This window comes from Glycine soja, chromosome 5 (assembly GCF_004193775.1).
Source record: "Glycine soja cultivar W05 chromosome 5, ASM419377v2, whole genome shotgun sequence".
Lineage (NCBI taxonomy): Eukaryota > Viridiplantae > Streptophyta > Magnoliopsida > Fabales > Fabaceae > Glycine > Glycine soja.
In genome coordinates this window covers 18,573,012-18,598,096 of record NC_041006.1, presented here as the reverse complement: position 1 = coordinate 18,598,096, position 25,085 = coordinate 18,573,012, and the positions used below count along the sequence as shown (strand labels likewise).

General features: G+C 41.2%; 1 protein-coding gene across 1 annotated transcript; it reads right to left on the bottom strand.

The window, feature by feature from the left end:
* Positions 1-23,751: 23,751 nt before the first annotated feature.
* On the bottom strand, positions 23,752-24,813 carry LOC114411197. The gene has a single exon (XM_028374949.1). The coding sequence runs from the start codon at positions 24,811-24,813 to the stop codon at positions 23,752-23,754; it is 1,062 nt and encodes a 353-aa protein (XP_028230750.1).
* Between the last annotated feature and the right edge of the window lie 272 nt (positions 24,814-25,085).

The window sequence follows — 25,085 nt, the reverse complement described above, 5'->3', positions numbered from 1 at the left end:
TGTGCTAAGCACAGCAGGTGCCTTCAGCCAAACTAAGCACGAGACTGGCGCTAAGCTCAATTCCATTTACTCGTGCTAAGCGCGAAAGTGGCGCTAAGCGCAACATCGCGATTTCAGAGCCTATTTAAATCCTTTTTGTGCAGAATTAGGGTACAATGCCCAGGGCACAGAATCCCACAGCAGCCACAATCCCTATTTCGAGAAAAGAGCCCTAGAAGCAGCAAAGAAGAGCAATTTTTGCAGAGATACCTAGGTTTTGTAAGCTCATTTATTATTAGGGTTTCTTTGTAATGGTTGGCTAAACACCCTAGTTGGGGATTTCTAATGAACAACTGAGGTAAATACATAATATCTAATTGATTGTGTTTTCTGTGTTCAATGCTTCATTCAATGCTTGATGTTTGTATGCTTTTGGTCTAATCACCCATTTGTGTGCACAGTTAGGTGACTTTAGCATTGAGAAATGTACTGTTGCCTTAGAACTTTATTGAAGTAAGATCGAAACTTAATCTTACTTGTGGGATATGCGGGTTAAGTTTTGGTTTTAATTATGTTGTTGCAGTAATGCTATTTAGTTTAGGCCTAGTCTTACATGAGGGATTTGCATATGAAGCTTAGGCTAAATTAGGCTAAACTTTCATAAGCTACTTGAGCTGAGTCTAGTCTTACATGTGCAATCTGCAGACGAAGCTCAGTTTAAGTTAGTCTAAACCTATGAGGATTGTCTAAATTGGGCCTAGTCTTGCATGAGGGATTTGCGGACGAAGCTTGGATTAATTCGGCCTGACGAGGGATCAAGGGTTTAGTAATTTAGGCTACAACATTGAACACAAGAGCATGATTGATTAGAGAAATATATTTCTATGCATCAACTTGTTTGTTAGAAACACCCAACATATCTACCTACTGTTATCATTTTATTTACCTTGCATTTTATAGTTTTTAGCATACAAGTTTAGTTTAAATTCTGTTTGAAATTATCACTTATACATGTTCTCTCAACAATGCTTCGATTCTGAACTTAATTCAGGCTAACATTAGTTCCTTGTGTTCGATACTCGGATTCATCCATTTTAATTTTAAATACTTAACGATTTGGTGCACTTTCTGGTAAACCCCCATTGAAATTTCCTTGAGATATAAATGAACAAAAGAGTAACTAGAATGGGGAGCGATCAGATTTGTAAATAAATCTTGTTTTATTGTTATAGCTGTCTCTAGAATATTTTCCATTTGATTTAATGATGAAATCTATTCAATTTCAGGTTAAAAGAGGCTAAGTCTTGAAGTGCTACAATGGCAGTTGCGCTCAGCGTGCTTAGCGTGACAAGAATTTGGAAGAGCATAAATATCAAGGTCGCGCGCTAAGCGCAAGATCCGCTCGCTAAGCGTGATGGTTGTCTTTAGCCAGGCTCAGCACATGACTGACGCTAAGCTCAAATCCACTAACTCGTGCTAAGCTTGAGGGTGGCGCTAAGCACAACGTCGCAGATTCAAAGCCTATTTAAAGTTTGTCTTGTGCAGAATTAGGGTACACAATTTTAGCAAGCAGTATAGAACTCCATAGCAAGTACACCATAGCGGTAATTTCCGAGAGAGAGGCTCGGCAGGCAGCAAGAGGAGCAGCCTTACAGAGAAGCCTAGGGTTCTTCAATTAGAAAGAGATTAGTGAGTTGTAGAGTGATTATGAGGTGTTGAGAAGAGGAGGAAGGATCCCCCTTCTTGTGTAAGGAACAATAATTCTATACTCTCAATCTCATTTGTGTTAGGGTTCTTCAATTAGAGAGAGATTAGTGAGCTGTAGAGTGATTATGAGGTGTTCAGAAGAGGAGGAGGGATCCCCCTTCTTATATAAGGAACAATTATTTTGTACTCTTAATCTCATTTGTGTTAGGGTTTTTCTATAATGGCTGGCTAAACACCCTTGTTGGGGATTTCTAAGGAACAACTGATATAATTACTTTAATATCTAATTAATTGTGTTTTATGTGTTCAATGCTTCTTTTAATGCTTAATTTTTGCATGCTCTTGGTCTGATCACCCATTTGTGTGTACAGTTAGGTGACTTTAGCATTGCGAAATGTACTGTTGTCTTAGAACTTGATAGAAGCAGGACTGAATAACCACATTACCAGGGATGGATTGTTGGGGTTTTGGTTTTCTGAATATGTTGTGATGATAATGCTATTTAAGTTAAGCCTAGTCTTACAAGAGGGATCTGCGGATGAATGTTGTGATGATATCTGCTATTTAAGTTAAGTTATTCTTAAAATTTGTAGACCAGCTTTTGGTTTTTGCCGACGTTTTCCTTGAATAAATGTTGGTGGCAACTCTGTGCGTTTTCCCTCCTTAGAAGACACACTCGTGAGCCTCGCATTGCCCTCCTGCCAAAAGGTAGGTTGCGACAGTTGGCAACTCCACTAGGGACTGTTTTAGAGAGTTAGGCCATTTAATCTTGTGCAATGTTTTATCATGACTTTCCCTTTTGTTAGTTTCCCTTTATTTCTCCTGTTTTCTTGTATATAAATCTTTGATGCTTGTAGTGTATTTTTTAATGCATGCATGAGATAAAGATTTATTCATTTGATGCACACAAACACCTACACTTTTTCGCTTGGACAGTGAGTTGTTAAGGGCCCTATACCCGAGTTTGTGGGAACATAGGAAGCGGAGGTGAATCTGTGGTCATGCTAAGTCTCCGACTTGCTTGATGACAGTGAAGCCTCATCTAGAGTTTTTCCCTTTGTTGATATGCTGTTGCTGGTAGTCCTTACCGCCACAATATTGATATCAAAGGGAATGATGTCTCTAGAGACCATTGAAAGATAGATATAACCACCGTGGGAATAATCACTAAATTCCTTTTAGTTCCTCCCATTTAGGTTCCCGAAATAGGGGCAAACACACTGCGTGTTTGTTTTCCTTAAACATTGCCATGCATATCTTTCCAATGTCATGCTCATGTGTGTCTTTGTTGTATGATTGTTTGATAATATTTCCATGCTTGTATGTTCCTCTTTTGTGCTATCAACCATGCACTTTTACGCATTTATGTCTATATTGCGGGAAGTCGGAAGGTCCGTATCACCTTCTTAAATGCATACATGGGGGCACCGTGTTGCCAAATGTTGCAAGTAAGAAAGGATGATCTTTCGGGCTCTCGTGTCCGTAAAATGCATTTGTGTCATGCCTAGCGTAAGCATCCCTTCATGCATTCATCCTATTTTCCTCCATGATAGGATATCGAAGTATTGATTCAAACAGAACTTTTCATTCTAGTAAACATGGGATCAAATCAAACACCTCTACTTAAGAAAAGGTTCTATCAAGTCAAAATCAAAAGCTTAGAGGTCGCTAGTTTGCGAGAATTGGGGCAATTGATAGGTCAACTCCAACGTCAAGCTTTCTGCAAGACCTATGGGAAGATTTGGGACCTAGCTATGGCAGAAGTCTCCATGGAAGCAATTGCATCCCTTACCTGGTATTATGACCAGCCCCTAAGGTGCTTCACATTTATGGACTTCCAGCTAGTACCAATTGTGGAAGAGTTTGAAGAAATCCTAGGATGTCCGCTCGGAGGGAGAAAGCCATATCTCTTTTCGGGGTTCTATCCCTCCATTGAAAGCTAGATATAACCGCCTTGGGAATTATCACAAAATGCCTTTTAGTTCCTCCCATTTAGGTTCCTGAAATAGGGGCACGAAGCGGACATGCTGCATGTTTGTTTTCCTTAACACTGCCATGCATACGTTTTTAATGTCATGCTCATGTGCGTCTTTGTTGTATGCTTGTTTGATGATATTGCCATGTGTCACAACCTACCCTTCGACGGGAGGGCGACGCGTGACTCGCGAGAGCGTGTTCCAAGAATGGAATACGCGCAGAGTCACCACCAACGTTTATTTGAGGAAAATGTCGAAAAAACCAGAAAAGACATGATCTACAAACTTTAAGTGAAAGGTTCGGGAGTTGTATTTACGCACGAGGAAGGTATTAGCACCCCACACGTCCATCACAAGAGACGGCAACCTTTAATCAAATGTGCAAATATGACTTCAATTTTTATGTTCCCTTTTACGTCTTTATTTCTTTTTGTACTATTTATATTTTTTATCTTTTTGCGGTTGACGAGGGTGTTTCCCTTGCTCCTACATATTCCTTAATTGCGATAAGGAAATCAGACCTACCTAGTTCCTTGTGAACAAAGTGTTTGGTTAGTTGTTTTTATCCTTTTTGCAAAATATGTTTCTATTGAATGAAAGGTCATTTAAGGTGTTGGACCATTAAACAATCTTTTGATTCTTTTGAAAAGAGAGAAGACATTAAGGCATTGGACCATTAATGAGCTCTTTATTTTTGAAAGAGGTAATAAAGTTTACATGTTGATTTTAGGCCTTTAGAAATTTACACTTAACCAATAAAAGCAGAGAAGACCATTTCAAGGCGTTGGACCTTTGAAAATGGCTTTTTTAGGCGATGACAAAAGTTTGGTTTATGAATTGATTTTAGCCTTAGTTTCACTTTGGTTATTAGTCGATTTGATCAAGAAAGAGAAATCCCAAAGAGAAACGTTCGATTGCTTTTTTTTGGTTTATTTTACTAAAAGATATTTTTTGATTATTATATTATTATTTTACCTCTTTTTGGTTTCCAACGTGGTTACGGCATGACCGAACGGTCGGATTTCATTTTAACAAAAATTAACGGATATTACAATTCAAATGATCGGTGGAAATTTATTTTATTTTTTGATTAGGCAAGAAAATGACTTAAGCAAATGACAAAAGCAAGTCAAAAGGGGGTACAGAAAGTAAATGATATGAACGTGAAAACAAATGAGGACCACTAAGGGTACATAGAATGAATTGAAAAGTTTGATTTCGGGAACTTACCAGTTGAAGACCGAAGAACGATGAAGAACGAACGAAGAACGTCGAAGAACGGTTGAAAATCTTCGCGAAATCACCCACGGAAACGTTACGGAAGCGCCTCGGCTTGGATTTTCTTCACGGAAACAATTTTTTTTCTTAATTTCAAGTGATTCTCGAATTATCAGGAGGGCTGAACATTTTTCCCTTTCACCTCTCCCCCTATTTAAGGAAAATGGGGGAGAAGCTTGGCACCCAGCTCGCCCAGGTGAGCTAGGTTGCTTCCTCTAGAAGCAACCGCCTTCTGGAGGAATTTTCTGGAAGGCCCAAGTGGGCCTGGTTGCTATTTGCACCCCCATTTTCACTAAATACACCCCCTTGCTCTTTTTTGGTGATTCTTTTTCCATAATGCTACGAAACTTTACGAATTTCGTAAAGATGCTTGTTTTCTTTCCGTAATGTTACGAAACCTTACGGATTACGTAATCATCCCCTTTTTGCCTTTTGAAACGTTACGAAACTTTACGGATTGCGCACTAACACTTCCTTCTAATTTTCGGCATGTCACGGAACTTCACGGATTATGCTACAATGCTTTCTTTTGACTTCCGGCATGTCACGAAACTTCACGAATCGCCTAACGATGGGTGCCAAGTACCTCGAAGTGCTCAAACGAGGGTCGCATCCCAACAACAGATGATCCCCAGACGAAATTAGGGTATGGCAGTTACCCCTCTTCACTTGTCTTTTATTGGAGATAAAAGGGAAGTAAAGATAAGACACTAATTTCGTTCGAGCAAAACACCATTTGGCCAGTGAACCTCCCTGCCAGCGGAACCTGCAAAAATTTGGAAATGATCAATACTGACACATCATCCTGATACTGTCGAATTTGTTCCTCTCGGTTGATACAAGACGCAGAATGACCATAATTTGTCTCTGCATTTTGTTGGACACGATCAAGCTTGGGCGGCGAGACACAGAATGACCATAATTTGTCACTGTGTGCCACCGGACACGATCGCCTCTGGATGGTGAAAAGGTGTGCGGAATGACCATAATTTGTCCCCGCCCACCTCTCAACTTGCTGTTTTTGAATGACAAAGGGCGCTGAATTTGTCTCTGCGCATTTATCACCCAACTTGTGAAATCTAAATGACAAAGGGTGCAGAATCTGTCTCTACGCGTTTATCACCCGCCTCGCTGCTCTTGAATGATAAAGGGAGCAGAATCTGTCTCTGCGCGTTTACCCACTCAACTTGTTGTTCCTGAATGATAAAGGGTGCAGAATCTATCTCTGCGCGTTTACCCACTCAGCTTGTTGTTCCTGAATGATAAAGGGCACAGAATCTATCTCTGCGTGTTTACCCACTAAGCTTGTTGTTCTCGAATGATAAAGGGCATATAATCTATCTCTACGTGTTTACCCACTAAGCTTGTTGTTCCCGAACGATAAAGGGCGTAGAATCTATCTATGCGCGTTTACCTACTCAGGGTGTTGTTCCTGAATTATAAAGGTTGCAGAATCTGTCTCTGCACGTTTACCCACTCAGGTTGTTGTTCCTGAATGATAAAGGGCGCATAATCTGTCTCTACGCATTTACCCACTCAGCTTGCTATTCCTGAATGATAAAGGGCGCAGAATTTGTCTCTGCGCGTTTACCCACTCAGCTTGTGTGTGCGGATAACCGCATGTCAAGTTACTCCAGTGTCAGTATGACAGAAATTGTCTGCGCGGAAGATGACGTAAATCTCCGCGTGTCAACAGGCTTGTTGGCCGCGATTGACAAAGGGTGCAGAAGACGACGTTAGTCTCTGCGTGCTATCATGCTTTGTGTCTTAGAGATAGGAAAAGAAAGTTTATACAGATAACCACTCGGGTATCTCCGCATGTCAAGTGACTCCAGTGTTAGTATGACAGAAATTGTCTGCGCGGAAGATGACGTAAATCTCCGCGTGTCAACGGGCTTGTTGGTCGCGATTGACAAAGGGTGTTGAAGACAACGTTAGTCTCTGCGTGCTATCATGCTTTGAGTCTTAGAGATAGAAAAAGAAAGTTTAAACGGATAACCACTCGGGTATCTCCGCATGTCAAGTGACTCCAGTGTCAGTATGACAGAAATTGTGGGGGCGGCCGACAAAAGCAAGGCTCTTGCTCCTACGTATCCTCAATGAGGAACTCAGACCTACACAGTTCTGGATAACTTGTGAGACTAAAAATAGTCTCGGTGTTTTCTTCCCTAAAATGCAAACATGCTTTGGTAAAGAGACAAAACTTCCAATTAATCAGAGTAACATATGCTTTTCGGATGAAAAACAATGTGTCTACCAGGGAAGGGGAGTATGCTGATGAAATCTTCTCATAACCACAAATGAGATTTTGGATGTTAGCATTTCGTTTCTAAATGAACATTTAGAGGAAACACTGGGTTCAACAAAAATAGAAGAAAATCACTCAAAGTGTATCAATCTCACACAGGTAAGTGTTTCATCCTAATTCCGAACCAGAGATATGTCATGACTTGATTTTGCAAATCATTTCCTATCAAATCAAAGATTACATGAGTGATCATGGATCAATAGGACTTTTCTTGGGGAATGGTGTTTCTTGGTGGGAACTTTGGCTTTGAGTGTTTTTGGCCTTTTCCTTTTCTGTTTTTGTTTAGTGTGAGGCGAACAAGTCACTGACGCACAGGATTTTGGTTGGAAATCAAAGGAAGAGGACCACTTCAGGTCGTGGTTTCCCTTTTTTTTTTGTTTACTTGGTAGTAACTCTGTATTTGTTCAGATGTTGTCTGGTCCAAAACACCTTTCTGCATATTTCTTCTGTTTTCTTTCAATCCTTGATCGGGAATTTTCTTTCCTTTCCTTTTTTTGCTTTCTCTCAATCTTTGATTGGGAATTTTCTCTTTTAGCTTTCTTCCGATTCTTTGATCAAGAACTTTCTTTTCTTCTTTTCTTTTTTTGTTTTCTTTTGAGGGAAAGTATTATGGTGAGTTGGGATTTTGGCTCAAGGCTTGTAGAACGGCTGGACATGATATATGTCAGGGTTTGGTTTGGTTCAGGGATAAAAGGGGATGTCTCACATTATTTCCATGACACAAATGCAACAATGATGATTTGGAAATTTTATGCAAAACTAGTCGTGCATGCACCTATGTGGACACTCACGTGTCGAAATTTTTTTGGTCATGTGATGCTAGGGCTCATAATTCATTTTCTCTATTTTAGTCAACCCAGTATTTCCAAAATATGTTCTTTTATCAATTTGTGCATTCATCCGAGTCTATCTTGGGTGCTCGGAAAAACTTTCACAATATTTACCCTTCAACTGTGTACACACATTTTTTTTTTCACAAACTGGTTATGATCAGTGAATTCTTTCAAAGAAAAGTTGGAAATTATCTCTTTTCACGAGCATGTTGGTTTTTCAGCTAGACAACTTATTTTTCTTTTTGCTCTTTTTTTTTCCTTTTTATCATTTGTTTATTTCTTTTTCTTGTTTGTTTTTGTTGTTTTTTTTTCCTGAGGTATTTTGCAACCTAAACATGTGTATATTTTTGTGAGGTATTTTTTCTATATACATGCATATCCAAGGTATCTTGCTACCTAAACATACATATATATTTTGTGAGGTATTTTTGCTATATACATGCATATCCAAGGTACCTTGCTACCTAAACATACATATATATTTTGTGAAGTATTTTTGCTACATACATGCATCTCCAAGGTATCTTTCTACCTAAACATACATATATATTTTGTGATGTATTTTTGCTACATACATGCATATCCAAGGTATCTTTCTACCTAAACAAACATATATATATATATATATATATATATATATATATATATATATATATATTTGTGAGGTATGACTACCTCCCAAGCTTGTGCTTGTTTAACTTAAATTCCCTAGATCCTGAGCAACTAGGTGTGTTCTACTATGACTTGAGAAACAAAGGTGATCAAATAACAAGCAGAGATTTAAAAGGTACTAGGTTGCCTCCTAGTAGCGCTTCTTTAACATCTTGAGCTGGACGCCTGATGACTTGTCAGTCACGGACCTAGTACTTTGCTTAACTTTGGCTTTGGACTTGGTTGGCCATGTGTCGTAGGCAATACTCTAACCTTTATGTGGATGAGCTGCGGGGCTCTGGAGGTGGCGGCGGTGCATTTGTTGCCTGTTGCTGGCCATCCCCAGGCTGCTGAGGTGTTTCGTCTTGCGCCTGCCTGGGGGCGCAATACCTCTTGATGAAAGCTTGATTAGTAGGGGACCTGATGACCTTGCTGGGGGTGACAGGCACTCCGTAGAACTGACAGAAACCCGTAATCAGAGCTGGAAACCCCAAGACCCTGTTGGACTTCTTCGGGTCCACTAGGTGTCCTGCGGACGCGACCCCTGCAAATAGTAGATGGCATTAGAAATCAGTTGACCCATATGCATACTTACCTATGTCATGATGGCGTGACCTTGCCGGGGGGTACGGGCACCCTGTAGGACTGATAGAGGCTCGTAACCAGAGCTGGAAACCCCAGGGCCCTATTGGACTCCTCCGGGTCCACTGGGTGTCTTGTGGGCTCGACCCCTGCAAATAGCAGATGGCATTAGAAATCAGTTGGAAATAATGCATACCTACCCATGTCGGGACGGCACAGACCAACTAACACTTCCGCAGGGGGAGATCAACATTACGGTCGCTTGGCAGAATGTTGCTAAGTAGCAATGTCATTTATATCTGTGTAAGAATGGTCATGTTGGTGCGCATGATCCACACTCATCTCTTTGCAATGGCATGGGTGAAACCTTGCCCCGGTATGCACAGTAGTTGTGCGATAGCCTTCCTCTGGTTGTGCTCGCACAATTGGCCCTCCTTTGAGATCAAGGGGTGGCCCGAGAAAAAGAATGGTTGAAGGGAAATTACTGGTCCCTTAACCGGGAGCCCAAGTCTTGGTTAGGCATTAAGGGCAGAGGACCTTAAATCCTCTTAAGGTGTGGATATGAAGCCCACTGAAAGTGAGGACGCGTAGCCCTCAAAAGGCGAGGGAGAGCGCAACCCTCCAAAGGTGAGGACATGTAGCCCTTTGAAAAGGGGGACGTGTAGTCCTCTGAAGGTGAGGGCGTGTAGCCCTTTGAAGATGAAGGCGTGTAGTCCTCTCAAGGGGAGGACATATAGTCCTCTGAAGACGAGGGCATGCAGCCCTCCGAAGGTGAGGACGTGTAGTCCTCTCAAAGCAAGAACGTCTAGTCCTCTAAAGGTGAGGGCGTGTAGCCCTTTGAAGATGAGGGCATGTAGCCCTTTGAAGGTGAGGGTGTGTAGCCCTCTGAAGGTGAGGGCGTGTAGCCCTTTGAAGATGAGGGCGTGTAGCCCTTTGAAGGCGAGGACAGGTAGTCCTCTGAAGATGAGGGCATGCAGCCCATTGAAGGCGAAGACGTGTAGTCCTCTGAAGGTGAGGGCGTGCAGCCCTCTGATGGTGAGGACGTGTAGTCCTCTGAAGGTGAGGGCGTGCAGCCCTCTGATGGAGAGGACGTGTAGTCCTCTGAAGGCGAGGACATGTAGTCCTCTGATGGTGAGGGCGTGCAGCCCTCTGAAGGCGAGGATGTGTAGTCCTCTGAAGGTGAAGGTACATGACCCTCTGAAGGCGAGGACGTGTAGTCCTCTAAAGGTGAGGGCGTGCAGCCCTCTGAAGATGAGGACGTGTAGTCCTCTGAGGATGAGGATGTTTGGTCCTCTGAAGATGAAGGCGTGTGGCCCATGAACTGAAGGCGAAGGCGAGGACGTGTTGTCCTTTGAAGTCGAGGACGTGTAGTCCTTTGAAGGTGAGGACATGTAGTCCTCGGAAGGTGAGGGCGTGTAGCCCTACGAAGGCGAGGGTGTGTAGCCCTCTAAAGGCGAGGGTGTGTAGCCCTCTAAAGGCGAGGGCTTGTAGCCCTCTGAAGGCGAGGACGAGCAGCCCTCTAAAGACGAGGGTACTAGTACCCAAGGTTCCACCCTTATAAGAAAGCAAGAGATTGACTCATTGAGAGGGCCGATCATCCCAAATTCAAAAGATTTGGACATTAGATGTAGGAAGTCTATGCAGTTAACATGATTTTTAGGGATGCAGATGCGTGCAACCTTTGTCGAGAAATTTGGTAAATGCGGACTTCATATGAAACAATGCAATGCAATGAAAAGTTGTACAATGACATGACATTCTTTCCTTATTTTATGATTTTGATTGAATTTTTTTTGGAAAACACAGATTGACTGTCCTTTTGAAAGAGGTGATAATTCATGCAGTCTTATCCTATCTTTTGCAAATCTCTCCGGGAACTCCCTCAGAGTGTATGTTCTGTTTGATTTAGTCACTTGACCATTTTTTGGAGTGACGGTGATGGAGCCATTTAATGTTTAATCAATCAATGGAAATTCCAGGGTTTGTTCCCTTTTTTTGTTTAAAAACATCGATGGGTGAGAACTTTTGATTTGCCCCTAGGTTCACTTGGGGCTCATGCACGACGCCCCTCATTGCCCCAGTGTAGGGCTTTGAGGTACCAATCGTTGTCTTTCGTAGCAGGGAACCAATTGGGTGGGAACTTCTAATCTGCCCCCTAGGTTTACTTGAGGCTCATGCACGATGCCCCTTACTGCCCCAGTATAAGGCTTTGAGGTACCAATCGTTGTCTTTTTTCACAACCTCGTAGTGAGGAAGAATGAAAGAAGCAGTTGATTCTCGCAAAAAGAATTTTCCAAGGACGAGAAATAGTTGAAGGATTTTTTTTTCAGTTGGTGGATTAAGTCAAATGACTCCTATGTAGAAGCAAGATGTTTTGATGTTTTGATGATGCCAAAGGATCAAGTGCTTCTAAGTTTTATTCAAGACAAGAATCCAAGAAAATAAAAATATATGATCAAGTTGATCTCTAGAATCTTAGGCAGAAGTTTCCAAATTGGAAAAGCAAAAGGTTTGGCCAAAGAATTCTATCTAAATCATTTTAAATTGAGATTTACTCTTTGGTAATCGATTACCAGCAGCTAAAAAATGTTTATAACAGTCACTAGAAATTTGAATTCAAAATTTATAATGTGTAATCGATTACACATGGATGGAAATTGATTACCAGCAGTTTATTGAACGTTTTAATTCAAATTTTAAAGTCTGTAATCGATTTACACAAGTCTTGTAATCGATTACCAAAGGAGATTTTCAGAAAATAATTTCCAAGAGTCACATCTATTCAAATGGTTTATGAATGGCCATCAAAGGTTTATTTATATGTGACTTGGAAACACGAATTTAAAGAGAGTTTTCATTGCCCAAAAAGTTTATCCTCTCAAAAGATTAAGAGAGTTTTTCTGAACTGAAATGTCTTATCCTCTCAAAAAGATTCCTTGGTCAACCACTTGCATATTCAATAAGGAATTTTGATTGATCTTCTTTGTACAATCTATCTCTTTTAAGAGAGATTTCTTCTTCTCTTCTTCTTAATTCTGAAAAGGGATTAAGAGACCGTGGGTCTCTTGTTGTAGAGGATTCATGAACACAAGGGAAGGGTTGTCCCTGTGTTGTTCAGACTTTGTAAAAGGAGTTTTACAAAGAGAGTGGAAAATCTCAAGTGGGTTGCTTGAGGACTGGACGTAGGCACGGGAAGTGGCCGAACCAGTATAAATCAAGTTTGCATTCCTCTCTTCCCTTAAACTTCTTTTATTTATTGCTATTTATCTTTTGGTTTAAAGAAGTTTATTTTGAATTGTCTTTAGAGTAATTTATGTTAAGGGTGCACAGTTAATCCAAAAAAGAGAGAGTGAAAGTTTAATTGGGGAAAAGTCTTTGTATCTTAATTCAACCCCCCCCCCCCTTCTTAAGACAACTGAGGTCGTTTGTCCCACATCCTATTCTTGATAACTCACTTCTCTCTAAAAAGATAAACTTCCCGGAATGATAAAAATGAGGTCACATGAACGTCTTGAAAACACAGTCAATCAAATGCCCTTTTTTTTATTTTGAAACTTATTTTTTTATTTTACTCGTTGTTTTACAGCACCCCCACCAACGTGCAAGACGAGGAATTTCTGATTGAACGGTCTTAGAAGTCAGCACTCAGGAGCGCACGTCGCTCGAGCAAACAAACCAATGGCTTGCACAACTTTCAAAATTGCCCCATGTGTGGTGTCGCTTGTCAGTATTAGGATTCAACAAGCGATTCTCCTCGAATTTCAGCCAGCCCACATCAATTAGACTTTGCACCTTATGCTTTAGGGTCATATAGTGCTCAATGGAATGCCCCGGGGCTCTTCCATGATATGCACATGTTGTGTTTGAGTCGTATCCTCGAAAAAATGGAGGTTGAGGAAACCTAGTAGGGGTTTATGGGAATCATTGAATTGTCGAGTAGATATGGGAGCAAGTTAGCATATGACACCGGAATTTTGGGGTGAATCCTACAGGCTTTTTGCTGCAAAATCCCTTTCTGGTTGGTGTTTTGGTTTGTGCTCAAGGTGGTGTTTAGCATTGGTTGTTTGGAAGGTGGGTTTTGTGGTTGATTTAGGGATGGCCTTTGTGGATAACTGGGTGGTGGGTAAGGAGAGGGTTTGTTATTGGCTGAGTAATGACATTGTTGGGCTGGTGGGAAGTTTGGCCATGTAGGAATGGCAGTTGCAACATGGGTTTCTCCTTCATTCTCACCCTCTTCATTTGCCCCAGTTTTCTCATTCGTCAAAGTAGGATGATTAAATTTGTAAAACTTGAAGGTGTGTAACCCACCATTTTCATAATAGAACACCGGTAACATGTCTACTATCATTGTAATAATCTCTTTCTCTGTTATTGGGCGCGCTACTTGAGTTGCCAAGTCCCTCCATCATTGGGCGTATTCTTTGAAAGATCCGTGCCCCCTTTTTGCACATGTTCTATAGTTGCATCCTATCCGAAGCCATATCAGAGTTATACTGATACTGCATAACGAAGGCAACCATTAGGTCCCTCCAAGAACGGACTCGGGAAGGTTCCAAGTTAGCGTACCAGGTAACAGCTACCCCAGTAAGACTTTCTTGGAAGAAATGTATTAGTAATTCCTCATCTTTTGCATATGCCCCCATCTTCTGACAATACATCTTTAGATGGTTCTTGGAGCAAGTAGTCCCCTTGTACTTGTCAAAGTCCGACACCTTGAACTTGGGAATGAACATGTTTGGGTACTAGGAACAACTCTTCTAGGTTAGCAAAGGCACAATCTTCACCTCCTTCAATGTCCTTGAGCCTTTCCAACTTTCCCTTTTCATCCATAGCAGGAGGGGCTCTTCCCACCGCAAAATGCAAGGGTTGTGGTTGTGGGCAAAACTGAGGGCCCTTCAAAGTGTTTGGCATGGGTATACCACCAACTGCTTGCCCTTCAGTGGCATATCCGAGGCAAGACTCAAAGTCCGCTAGATTGTGGTGGGGCATTTCATGTGTCTCCCCCACAGTTTAAGAGACATGTGCATGATGAGGTTGTCGGCTTTCAATGAGTATGGGAGCGGAGTTATTGACATCCTCATGGGGAATGTATGCCACATTGGGTGGTGTATAGTTGGGAGGCAAGCCATATGGTGGGAAGGCATGCTTGTTTTGAATTTGCGCATAATGGGGGCGGTCCCTACTTCCCAAATCTTTGCCTACCATATTTGAGGTTGGATGATTCATTTGGTTGAGGCCAGATGGGGGCATCGGATTCGCCTCAGCAATGCAGCCATATTGACCTCCATTGTCTTCTTCATGCTCATATTGGCCTCCATCATTGTGGCCATTTTCTCTTTCATGGCCTCCATGTCAGCCTTGATCTGCTCTTGCGCCTCCTCTACTTTACCCATTACTCTAGCTCTAGCACGGGTTCGGTAAGGGCACCGTAAAGCATGTTCTTTTCTTTTTTTTATAACAATGATTAAGTTTGTTTTTCTTTTTTCAAGGAAAGAATGTAATGAACAATGCAACCAATGAAAAGCATGGATGTATGTGAATGATGCACAGTTGAAGTATTGCGAATTTTTATGCAGGACATGGGGTTGAATCAATTTAGATTTTCAACATGGTCCATGACATCTTTGTCAAGGTGAAATTGGAAGTAACAAGGACATCAACAGTCCTAAATGTGTTTGGCAGTAGACGAAGCAGCGATGTAACTCGATTCATCTTTTGCCCCAATTTTTGCAAGATGGTTACTTCCATACTTCAACTTGACTTGATGAACTTTTTTCGAAAAAGCATGAGCTTAATTCAACCCTATAATCCAAGGAATGGCAATTCTGATCGCCAATGCTTCAACAACCTTTCATAGGGATGAATGACTCGGGCATACTTTAAGCTATGCATGGAAAATGTAATTATGAAATTGAGATGCCCGAAGAAACATCATTTCCTAGTTAACCATGTATTAGGTACCATGTTCACTCATTTTGTTTTTTTTTTTAAAGTGAAACGGGTTTATGATCCCAACATGGTTGGCTCATGGTACCGAATATATATGTAACCAAGAATGTATCATGAATTTTCATGCTTCCCTTTTTGTTTTTGTTTTGTAGAGGAAAATGCATGGATCACGCATGAGCGAACATGAAAACAAAAGGTATGCAGTTTGTAGAACAAAAAGTATGTTGAACGCATATGCATGATGATGCAATGACTTATGCAAAATGTGATGCTGGAATATGATAGCGGACAAATGCAGCAATGATATGTTCATTATGATGCCATGAAGAGATGCTTATGCGATGCATGATATGAATGCATGCTAGAGATAAAATGCGGGAGTGATTTGATTCGCACTGATCTTTGAAGTAAAAACGCGGGATAAGCTCATTTTATTCAAAAAGTTATAACTAGTCAAGATCTGAGCGACAATACAAACTTCCTAACGGTTTCTAATCATATGGGCCATCAAGTCTATCATATGCTGACAATAGCTGAGAAGTTTGTGGATCTCCTCGGGGGCGGAGTAGGTGTCCGCCATTGCTTTGGCCTTGGCTAGTAATCGGGGATGTTCTTGACTCCCGTTCAAGGTAAGAGCAAACCGGTCCATCCACATCATTGCCTCTTGATGTAACAAGTCGATCAGCCTTCCTTTAGCCTCCTTCTCCGCATACATTTGGGCATACTCGTCCATCACTCTATGCTCGTGGGCCGTAGCTAGATTTAGTTCTTCTTGGTACTTGCTGATGATAGCTAACATGTTGGTCTCTATTTCGCATAACCGCTGAGACAAGTTTCTTTTGGACCTTGAGCAAACCTTCAACTCATCTTTCAAGATCAAACTATCTACTCGTGATTGGTCCCTTTCCTCTCTTTGGAGTTTAAGCTCGCTGCTGCTGCCCCACAGAGCCCCTCGGAACTTGTTCTGACCATGCTCTTCCCTACGAGCCCTTTTTGTCTCTTGTTTCAAGGCCTTGGTGGTAGCCACATTTACATCTCTCAGTTCGGTATTCTCATTTCGGATATTCAGAGCTTCTAATTTGAACCTTTCTTTAACTGTTTAGGCTTGCTCGAGTTCCGCCCTAAGGGCCTGCAGTTCTTCGTCTTCCTCCGGTGCCTCAACTTCCTCTCTTTTAGCGGTTCTCAAACTCGAAAGCCAATCCAAACCTTGCACGTGGGCTTTCAACCACTCGCGGTAGCCACCAATGGGCCCATTGTTACTGCCTCTAAGCTCTTTGTCCTTCTTTTGTACCACTTCCCATGCTTTGCGGACCTTCTGAAGCGTCTCCACGTTGGTCTCACTGAACCCTCGTGAAATGACAGGTGCGAGCTCTTCCTCTAGTGGTGCCCCTCTCATCGGGTAGCCAAGTTGTCTTATAGCAAGAACGGGATTGTAGCTGATGCAACCCCTCGTCCCCATCAAGGGAAAATTTGGAAATCCTCCGCATGAAATAAGAACTCTAACTTTTCCTTCTTTCCATTGAGGGAACCAGTTGATAGACGCTCTTTCTTTGTATGCTAAGAGTTAGTCCCAACTCGCCCTTCCTTTCTCTGTGCATGAACGGTGGCTTTCTAACGGGCAGGCATGCCTCACCTCTTGGCAAAAAAGGTGTGAAACCAACCATACATAAAGAGAGGGAGTACAACAAACAATCCTCGTACTGCTCTTCTCACATCTTCGGTCAAAGGTGTCATAGAGGTCGGCTAGCATAGCAACGATCGGGCTTTCCTTGTGGTCATGATAGGCAAGAAAAGCGTCAATCACTGCTAGGTCCACCAACCCATCCACATTTGGAAAGAGGACTCCTACAAAGATCAACAGTGCGAGAATGTCTATGAACAGGGCCCATTCGCCTTTACCTGCCAAGATTCTTGCTTTTGCCTCCAAACATTTTCTCGATATTCCAACCACCCCATTTTCAACTTGCTTTTGGCGGCCTAATTCCTGCGCCGAGATTTGGACTATTTTAGAAATTATGGCTAATGAGGGGTAGAACCCTGAGAAGAGGTATGGTTTCCTTCCCCTTAGAAGACATCCTAGGATCTCTTCAAATTCTTCCACCATGGGTGATAGCTGGAAGTCCCCAAAGGTAAAGCACCTCAACGGCTGATCATAATACTGGGCGAGGGAGGTAATGGCCTCTGTGGAGACTTCTACCATGGCTAGGTCCCAGATTTTACCATAAGCTTTGCGAAAAGCTTGCCGCTGGAGCTGACCCATCAACTGCCCTAACTCTCTTAGACTGGTGATCCCTAGGCTCTTGACCTTGACTGGATAGAACCCTTTTTTAAGTGAAGGCTTTTGACTTGATCCCATGTTTCACTAATGTGAAACAAAACCCAGTGCGAATCAAAACTCCGACATCTATTATGGGTGGAATGGATGAATGCATGAAGAAATGCATATGATACAGATGTAATTTATGAATACGGGGGCCTGGGAAATTGTCTCCTTCTTAGATACAACGTCTTGGGGTCCCAAAGTGCCCAACGTATGTATTTAAGAAGGTGGCACGGACCCTTCGTTGGTTTGTTAAAGAGAGGGGATCAAGATAGAACCCGTGCGTGATGAGTATGCGAAAGGTGCAACATGGGAATGTACATAGTATGGCAATATTCACAAAATATAAGCAAAAGGGTACATGACACTTATGCATGGCAGTGTGAAAAAATGGCATGCAGCGTGTCCGCTTCGTGCCCCTATTCAAGGGACCTATATGGGAGGGAGCTAACTAGGCTTTTAGTGATAATTCCCAAGGTGGTCATATCTCTCTTGATGGTCTCTAGAGGTATCATCCCCTTCGAAGAACATATTGCAGCAGTAGGGACTACTAGCAACAATATGTTATCAAAGAGAAAAACTCTAGATGAGGGTTCACTGTAACCAAGCAAGTCGGAGACCTAGCATGATCACAGATTCACCTCCACTCCTTATGTTCCCACGAGCCCGGGTATAGGGCCCTTTTTTTTCAACTCACCATGTGTGCAAATAGTGTTGGTGTTTGTGTGCATCAAATGAATAAATATTTACCTCATGCATACATTTTAACACGCACTAAAAGCATTAAAGAATTATATATACAAGAACATAAGAAAAATAAAGGGAAGCCAACAAAGGAGAAAGTCATGGTAAAACATTTGCACAAGATTTAAATGGCCTAACTCTCTAAAAATAGTCCCCAGCGGAGTCTCCAACTGTCGCAACCTACCCTTCGGTGGGAGGGCGATGCCTGACTCGCGGGAGCGTGTTCCAAGAAAGGAATACGCGCGGAGTCGCCACCAATGTTTATTTGAGGAAAATGTCGGAAAAACCGGAAAAGACGTGATCTACGAACATTAAGTGAAAGGTTCGGGAGTTGTATTTATGCACGGGGAAGGTATTAGCACCCCACACGTCCGTCACAAGAGACGACAGCCTTTAATCAAATGTGCAAATATGACTTCAATTTTTATGTTCCCTTTTATGTCTTTATTTCTTTTTGTACTTTTTATATTTTTTATCTTTTTGTTAGGTTTCCCTTTATTTTTCTTATGTTATTGTGTGTATAACTCTTGGATACTTTTAGTGCATTTTTTAATATGTATGCATGGGGAATATTTATTCATTTGATGCACACAAACACCAACACTATTTGCACACACGGTGAGTTGAAAAAAAAGCCCTATACCCGGGTTCGTGGGAACATAAGGAGTGGAGGTGAATCTGTGATCATGCTAGGTCTCTGACTTGCTTGATTACAGTGAACCCTCATCTAGAGTTTTTCTCTTTGAAAACATATTGTTGCTAGTAGTCCCTACTGCTGCAGTATTTTCTTCGAAGAGGATGATACCTCTAGAGACCATCAAGAGAGATATGACTACCTTGGGGATTATCGCTAAAAACCTTTTTAGCTCTCTCCCATATAGGTCCCTTAAATAGGGGCACGGAGCAAACACGTTGCGTGCCATTTTTCCACTGCCATGCATAAGTTTCATGTACCCTTTTTATATTTTGTGAATATTGTCATACTATGTTGCGCCTTTCGCATATGTGTCACACACGGATTCTGTCTAGATCCCCTCTCTTTAAACCAACGGAGGGTCTGTGTCACCTTCTTAAATACATACGTTGGGCACTTTGCTACCCCAAGACGTTGTATCTAAAAAGGAGACAATTTCCCGGGCTCCCGTATTCGTAAATTGCATTTGTGTCATATGCATTTCTTCATGCATTCATCCATTTCCACCCATGATAGATGTTGGAGTTTTGATTCGCGCCAATTTTTGTTCAACCATAAAACATGGGATCAAGTCAAATGCCTTCGCTTAAAAAGAGGTTCTATTAAGTCAAGGTTAAGAGCCTAGGGATCACCAGTCTAAAAGAGTTAGGGCAGTTGATGGGTCAGCTCCAGCGGCAAGCTTTTCGCAAAGCTTACGGTAAAATCTGGGACCTAGCCATGGTAGAAGTCTGTACAGAGGCCATTGCCTCCCTCGCCCAGTATTATGATTAGCCTTTGAGGTGCTTCACCTTTGGGGACTTCCAGCTGTCACCCATGGTGGAAGAATTTGAAGAGATCCTAGGATGCCCTCTAGGGGGGAGGAAACCATACCTCTTCACAGGGTTCTACCCCTCGTTAGACCACAGGAAGCAAGTCGAAAATGGGGTGGTCGGAATACCGAGAAAATATTTGGAGGTAAAAGCAAGAATCTTGGCAGGTAAAGGCGAGTGGGCCCCGTTCATAGATATTCTCGCACTGTTGATTTTCGGGGGAGTCCTCTTTCCGAATGTGGATGGGTTGGTGGACCTGGCCACGATCGAAGCTTTTCTCGCCTATCATAACCACAAGGAAAGCCCGGTTGTCGCTATGCTAGCCTACCTATATGACACCTTTGAGCGAAGATGTGAAAAGAGCAATGCAAGGATTGTCTGTTGTACTTCAGCTCTTTATGTATGGTTAGTTTCGCACCTTTTTTGCCAAGAGGTGAGGCATGCTTGCCCGTTAGAAAGCCACCGTTCATGCACAGAGAAAGGAAGGGCGAATTGGGATCAACTCTTAGCAAGCAAAGAAGAAGCATCTGTCAACTGGTTCCCTCGATGGAAGGAAGGAAGAATCGGCACTACTAAAAAAAAAGCTTTCTACATAGCCCAATTAACATCGGTTATAGCTAAAACCGATGTTAACGAAAGCGCGGTGGCATTTTTGTAATTAAATGGAGTTACTTAACATCGGTTTTAGCAAAACCGATATTAACTACTACATGTTAACATCGGTTATTTAAAAAACTGATGTTAACATGATGTTAAGATGAATATGATAACATCGGTTTGGGCAAAACCGATGTTAACATCATAGAGTTAACATCGGTTTTGAGGGAGCTGATGTTAAGGAGTTGATTTTAACATCGGTTTGTTAAAAAACCGATGTAATGTATTTGATGTTAACATCGGTTTTTACAAAACCGATGTTAAGTACATTTAGTTAGCATCGGTTATCCATAAAAAATCGATGTTGTTGTGTTTATAAGTTTAAAAAAATAGAGATTTCAGAAGCCGCGCGCGTTCGAAAACCTTGCCCTACCTCTTCTCTTTCTCCTCCCGCCCGAAATCTACCGGAAACCGCTCTGTCGACACCCATATTGTCATTGGTCGAACCCACAGAACCCCCTACACTGCTGGAAAACCCACATTGTCCTCGCTGGAACCCACAAAACCCCCTACGCTGTCGGAAAACCCATATTGTCGTCGCTCGAACCCCATAGAACCCACATTGTCCTTGGTCGAAGAAAACCCTAGACACAGAGTTGCTACTAGGGTCCTGAAATAGTCGTCGGTGCTCAAAGGTCAAATCTTTCTCCGCGAGGTACGTAGGTCAAATTCGTGTATGCTAAGTTTCGTTGTGAGTGGTTTGACCTGAATTGGGAGTGGCATCGGATAACATTTTGTTTGCGATTGTATAGGCTCCGCTGACGTGCGTGTGTTGCTGGGTTCTCTTCATCAAGGTAACACTAACTTCTATACTTCATTTGACCTATTTTATTTTTTCTGGGTAGTAGTAAGTAATGTTGCATGATTTTTAGTAAGGTGTTATTCTGTTTGCACTATAACAAAGAATCAACCATGATTTCTGTAGATGGATCCACAGGGTTATTGAAATTGCCTGCAATTGCTTTAACATTTTACTGTCCAACAGAGGGGGCTTCACTATTGTTGTTTTAACATATTTTTTGTTTCTTGAGCAAGTAATGCTTAAGTATAGATAATGTTTTTACCCAAGTGGATTTAAGGAACTGTGTTGCTTGCTCTCTTTTCTATTTTATTCGCTTAATTGTTGAATGCTTCCAGACTATTTATAAACTATTCACTTGCCTCGTATTGGCAGTTTCTACTCATATCCTGTTATTGCAAATTATGCTTGTAACTGTTTTAAATAGTTAACTGTTGATATTAAAATAGGTTATTGCATTTAGTTATGTTACGATGTGGGATTAAAATAGGTAACTGTTGATAACTGTTTTGGACTATAAAAATAGGTAACTGTTGATATTAAAAACAGTTACCTATTCAAAGTAACTGGGTTCGTCAGTTCTCATATTCTTGTATTGCATTTAGTTATTATGCTTGTAACTGTTTTACAATAACATATCCTGAAGTGAACTGCTTATCTGAAAATGATGAAGGGTTTCAGCCTTTATAATGTTAGGATTTTCCACCCAGGTGTCACGAATCTGCAACCCCCTCAAAGCATTTCTCCTCGTCCTCAAATTAATAACTCTATGAAAATAGGATGTGTTGCTGTCCCCCTCTTTGATCCATCTGCATCTTGATTTCTGCTTATGTTGTTTTTATTCAATAATCTATTGCCATTTTCCTATTATATCTGGCTATAGAAAATAAATCTTGGGTTATTTTGGGAGGGTGAGACATGATAAATTATACTAGGCTCTTGCAATAATTGACTTCTATGCTGCTACTACCATTTAGATTGTTTAAATGGATGTGTGGCTTGATATTGTATTAACTGACCTTTAGGTTATATAGATATTGAGGCTTGCTAGGGATCTTGGAGATTTTCTACTTGTTGGAGTACACAGAGATCAGACAGTCAGGTTGGCAACCTTTATATCTCTGCCTCCCTACTGTATTTACTTTTTTATTTTTTTTGTACTTTTTTTTTGGAAGGCATAATTTTTTTTTATCAGCAAAGATAATTATATTCATATATATAAAAAGTACCAGAGGTACTTGAAATACATGTAGTTGGATGGCCATAATCTGGTTCCAAGTCAGACTAAAATAGAGTTGTTCTGCTGTTGTTCATTATCAAACAATGGCCTCCTCCATGACAAGTTCCACTCCCATTCATTATCCTTGAAGCCTCCCATCTGTTGGATTGAGTTGTTCTGCTGTAGAGAGATTACAAACAGCCTGGGATACTTTGTGATTAATGAGACCTCACCTTGTATCCACTCATCTTCCCAGAATTTGAACCTGTCCCCTCTCCCCACCTTCCACGAGATCCCTTTTTTTATCTTCTCACCCTGTTGTGTATTCTGAAAAATTATCTTTAGATCCCTCCACCACAAAGAGTCCTTATTACTGCATAATGTATAATATATTATTGAGATAAACAAAAACAGTACAAGTGGTACTGAATGAAAAGATAATACAAAGCACCTCTGGTGCTGCCTCCATTTACCCAGCAAAGCTTCATTAAATTTAGATATTTCTTTAATCCCCAAACCACCTTCCTCCTTAGGTAAGCAAATAGCTTCCCATTTTACCCAGGGAATTTTCTTTAAGGTACAGTAACCAGTGGTAGGCTAGGATCATCCCTGTCACTTTGAACCAAGTCCTAGAGGAAAGCAAAATATTGCATACATCAATCTGAGAATTTTTCAAGGCATAATAACCTTTTGTGCAGATTCAGTTACCAGTTGGAATTTATCAGGTCTAATTTACCATTTTATTCGCAAACATTTAATGACCGTAGATAATGACAGACCCAAAAATTTCTAAAAGTTTAAATACATAGACAATAGTAACAGTAAAGGCTTAGTACATCAGATCAAAATTTAAAGGAGATTAGGATGAACTATGAATGTTCAAATCCAGGATCTAGCTTGATCATGATCCTTGAGCATGCAAGCCCTTTGAAAGAAAAATTGTCATCCAATTTATTGTTCATTTCCAGTTTCCAAAATAATTTGGCATCCAAGATAGTAGTGTTATGTTAGGAGTGATATTGGGCTTCAGTGTGCATTAATTCATAGTATCACACTAGTAATTGATCTAGAATATTAGTATAAATAGGACTAGATATCACTTTTTTTTTGGAAGGTTGAAAATATATATATTATTAATAAAAAAACCAGTACCAGTGGTACCAGAGATTATAAATACAAAGAACCAAGGTGCTACCCTCCAACAAGACCATCACAAAAGCCAAATAACAGCCAGATCCAACCCCAACTAGGCAAGGAAATTGGAAATATTAGAGGACCAGTAGTGGAAGGTAGTACTAAACTTTTTATCCTTAGCCTTTAACCATGACCAAGCTAAGAAAATAGCATGATCCATGACTTTACAGGGATCAAAAGGTTTTCCTTGGAAAATCAAATGATTCCTATGCTGCCATATAGAGCTAGTTAATGCAACCCACCACCCACATCTTGTACTGTGGTTCACATTTGCCCCAAACCCATCACAGAACTGATAAAAATGGTGAACTGGGGTAATGGAAAGGGGACCTACTACCCGAACCCAGCGCATAGATTCCCACCACAGGCCATTTGTCAGCTTACAGTTGAAAAACAAATGACATACATCCTCCTGCACACAGCCACATAAGGAACAGGTGTCTTCCTGAGTAATAGCATTTCTTCTTAAAAGGTTGACCTTGGTAGGTAGTCTATTTTTAAGTAGTCTCCAACAGAAGATCACAGTCCGAGGGGGAATTTTCAACTGCCATATAGTCTTAAAAATGTTGCCATCAGAATATACTAAAGTGGTGTTCATGCATAAGCTATAAGCTGATCTAGTAGTATATTGACCATTAGATTCAACCAACCACAACATATTATCATTCACCTGTCTTTGAATAGGAACAGAACTGATTTCCTCCATAAACTGCACAGCCAAATGGCTTTCATGATCAAAGAGATTCCTCCTCCACCTCATGTCCCACCTCCAGTTATTATGATTAAAATGTCCCATTTGAGAGATGTGGTCCTTTTGCTGTCTAGTTATGAGGAAAAGTTGATTATACTTTTGCTGCAGGGTGTGTTGTTCCCCTAGCCAGTTATCAGTCCAGAATTTAATATTCTTCCCACTCCCAACCTTCCAAGCCAAGTTGTCTTTAAAGATACCACAATCCGACTGGTGATACAAATTTCTAATGTCTCTCCACCAGTGGGAAAAGCCCCTTTTGTCACTACCATTTTGGAATTCTGACCAACCACCATATTTTGAAGTTAAAATTCTGACCCAGAGTTGGTGTTGCTCAGATGCAAAAGCCCATATCCAACTTCCCATCAGAGCTAAATTGAATTTAGAGATATCCTTTATCCCCAGGCCCCCTCAGTCTTAGGCAAACAAATATCATCCCATTTGACCCAAGGAATTTTTTTGTGGTCATTGTCCCCACCCCACAAAAAATTTCTTTGGAGGGATATCAGCTTTTTTACTACCCTCTGAGGAATTTTAAAAAAGGAAAGGAGATAAATTGGGAGGGAATTAAGGACAGAATTGATAAGGGTGATCTTCCCAGCCATGGATATATCTCTTTGAGCCCATTTGGCTAATTT

Excerpts from the sequence above, each read along its gene's own strand:
- LOC114411197 (XM_028374949.1), bottom strand. The coding sequence starts at position 24,813 with ATGGGAAGTTGGATATGGGCTTTTGCATCTGAGCAACACCAACTCTGG.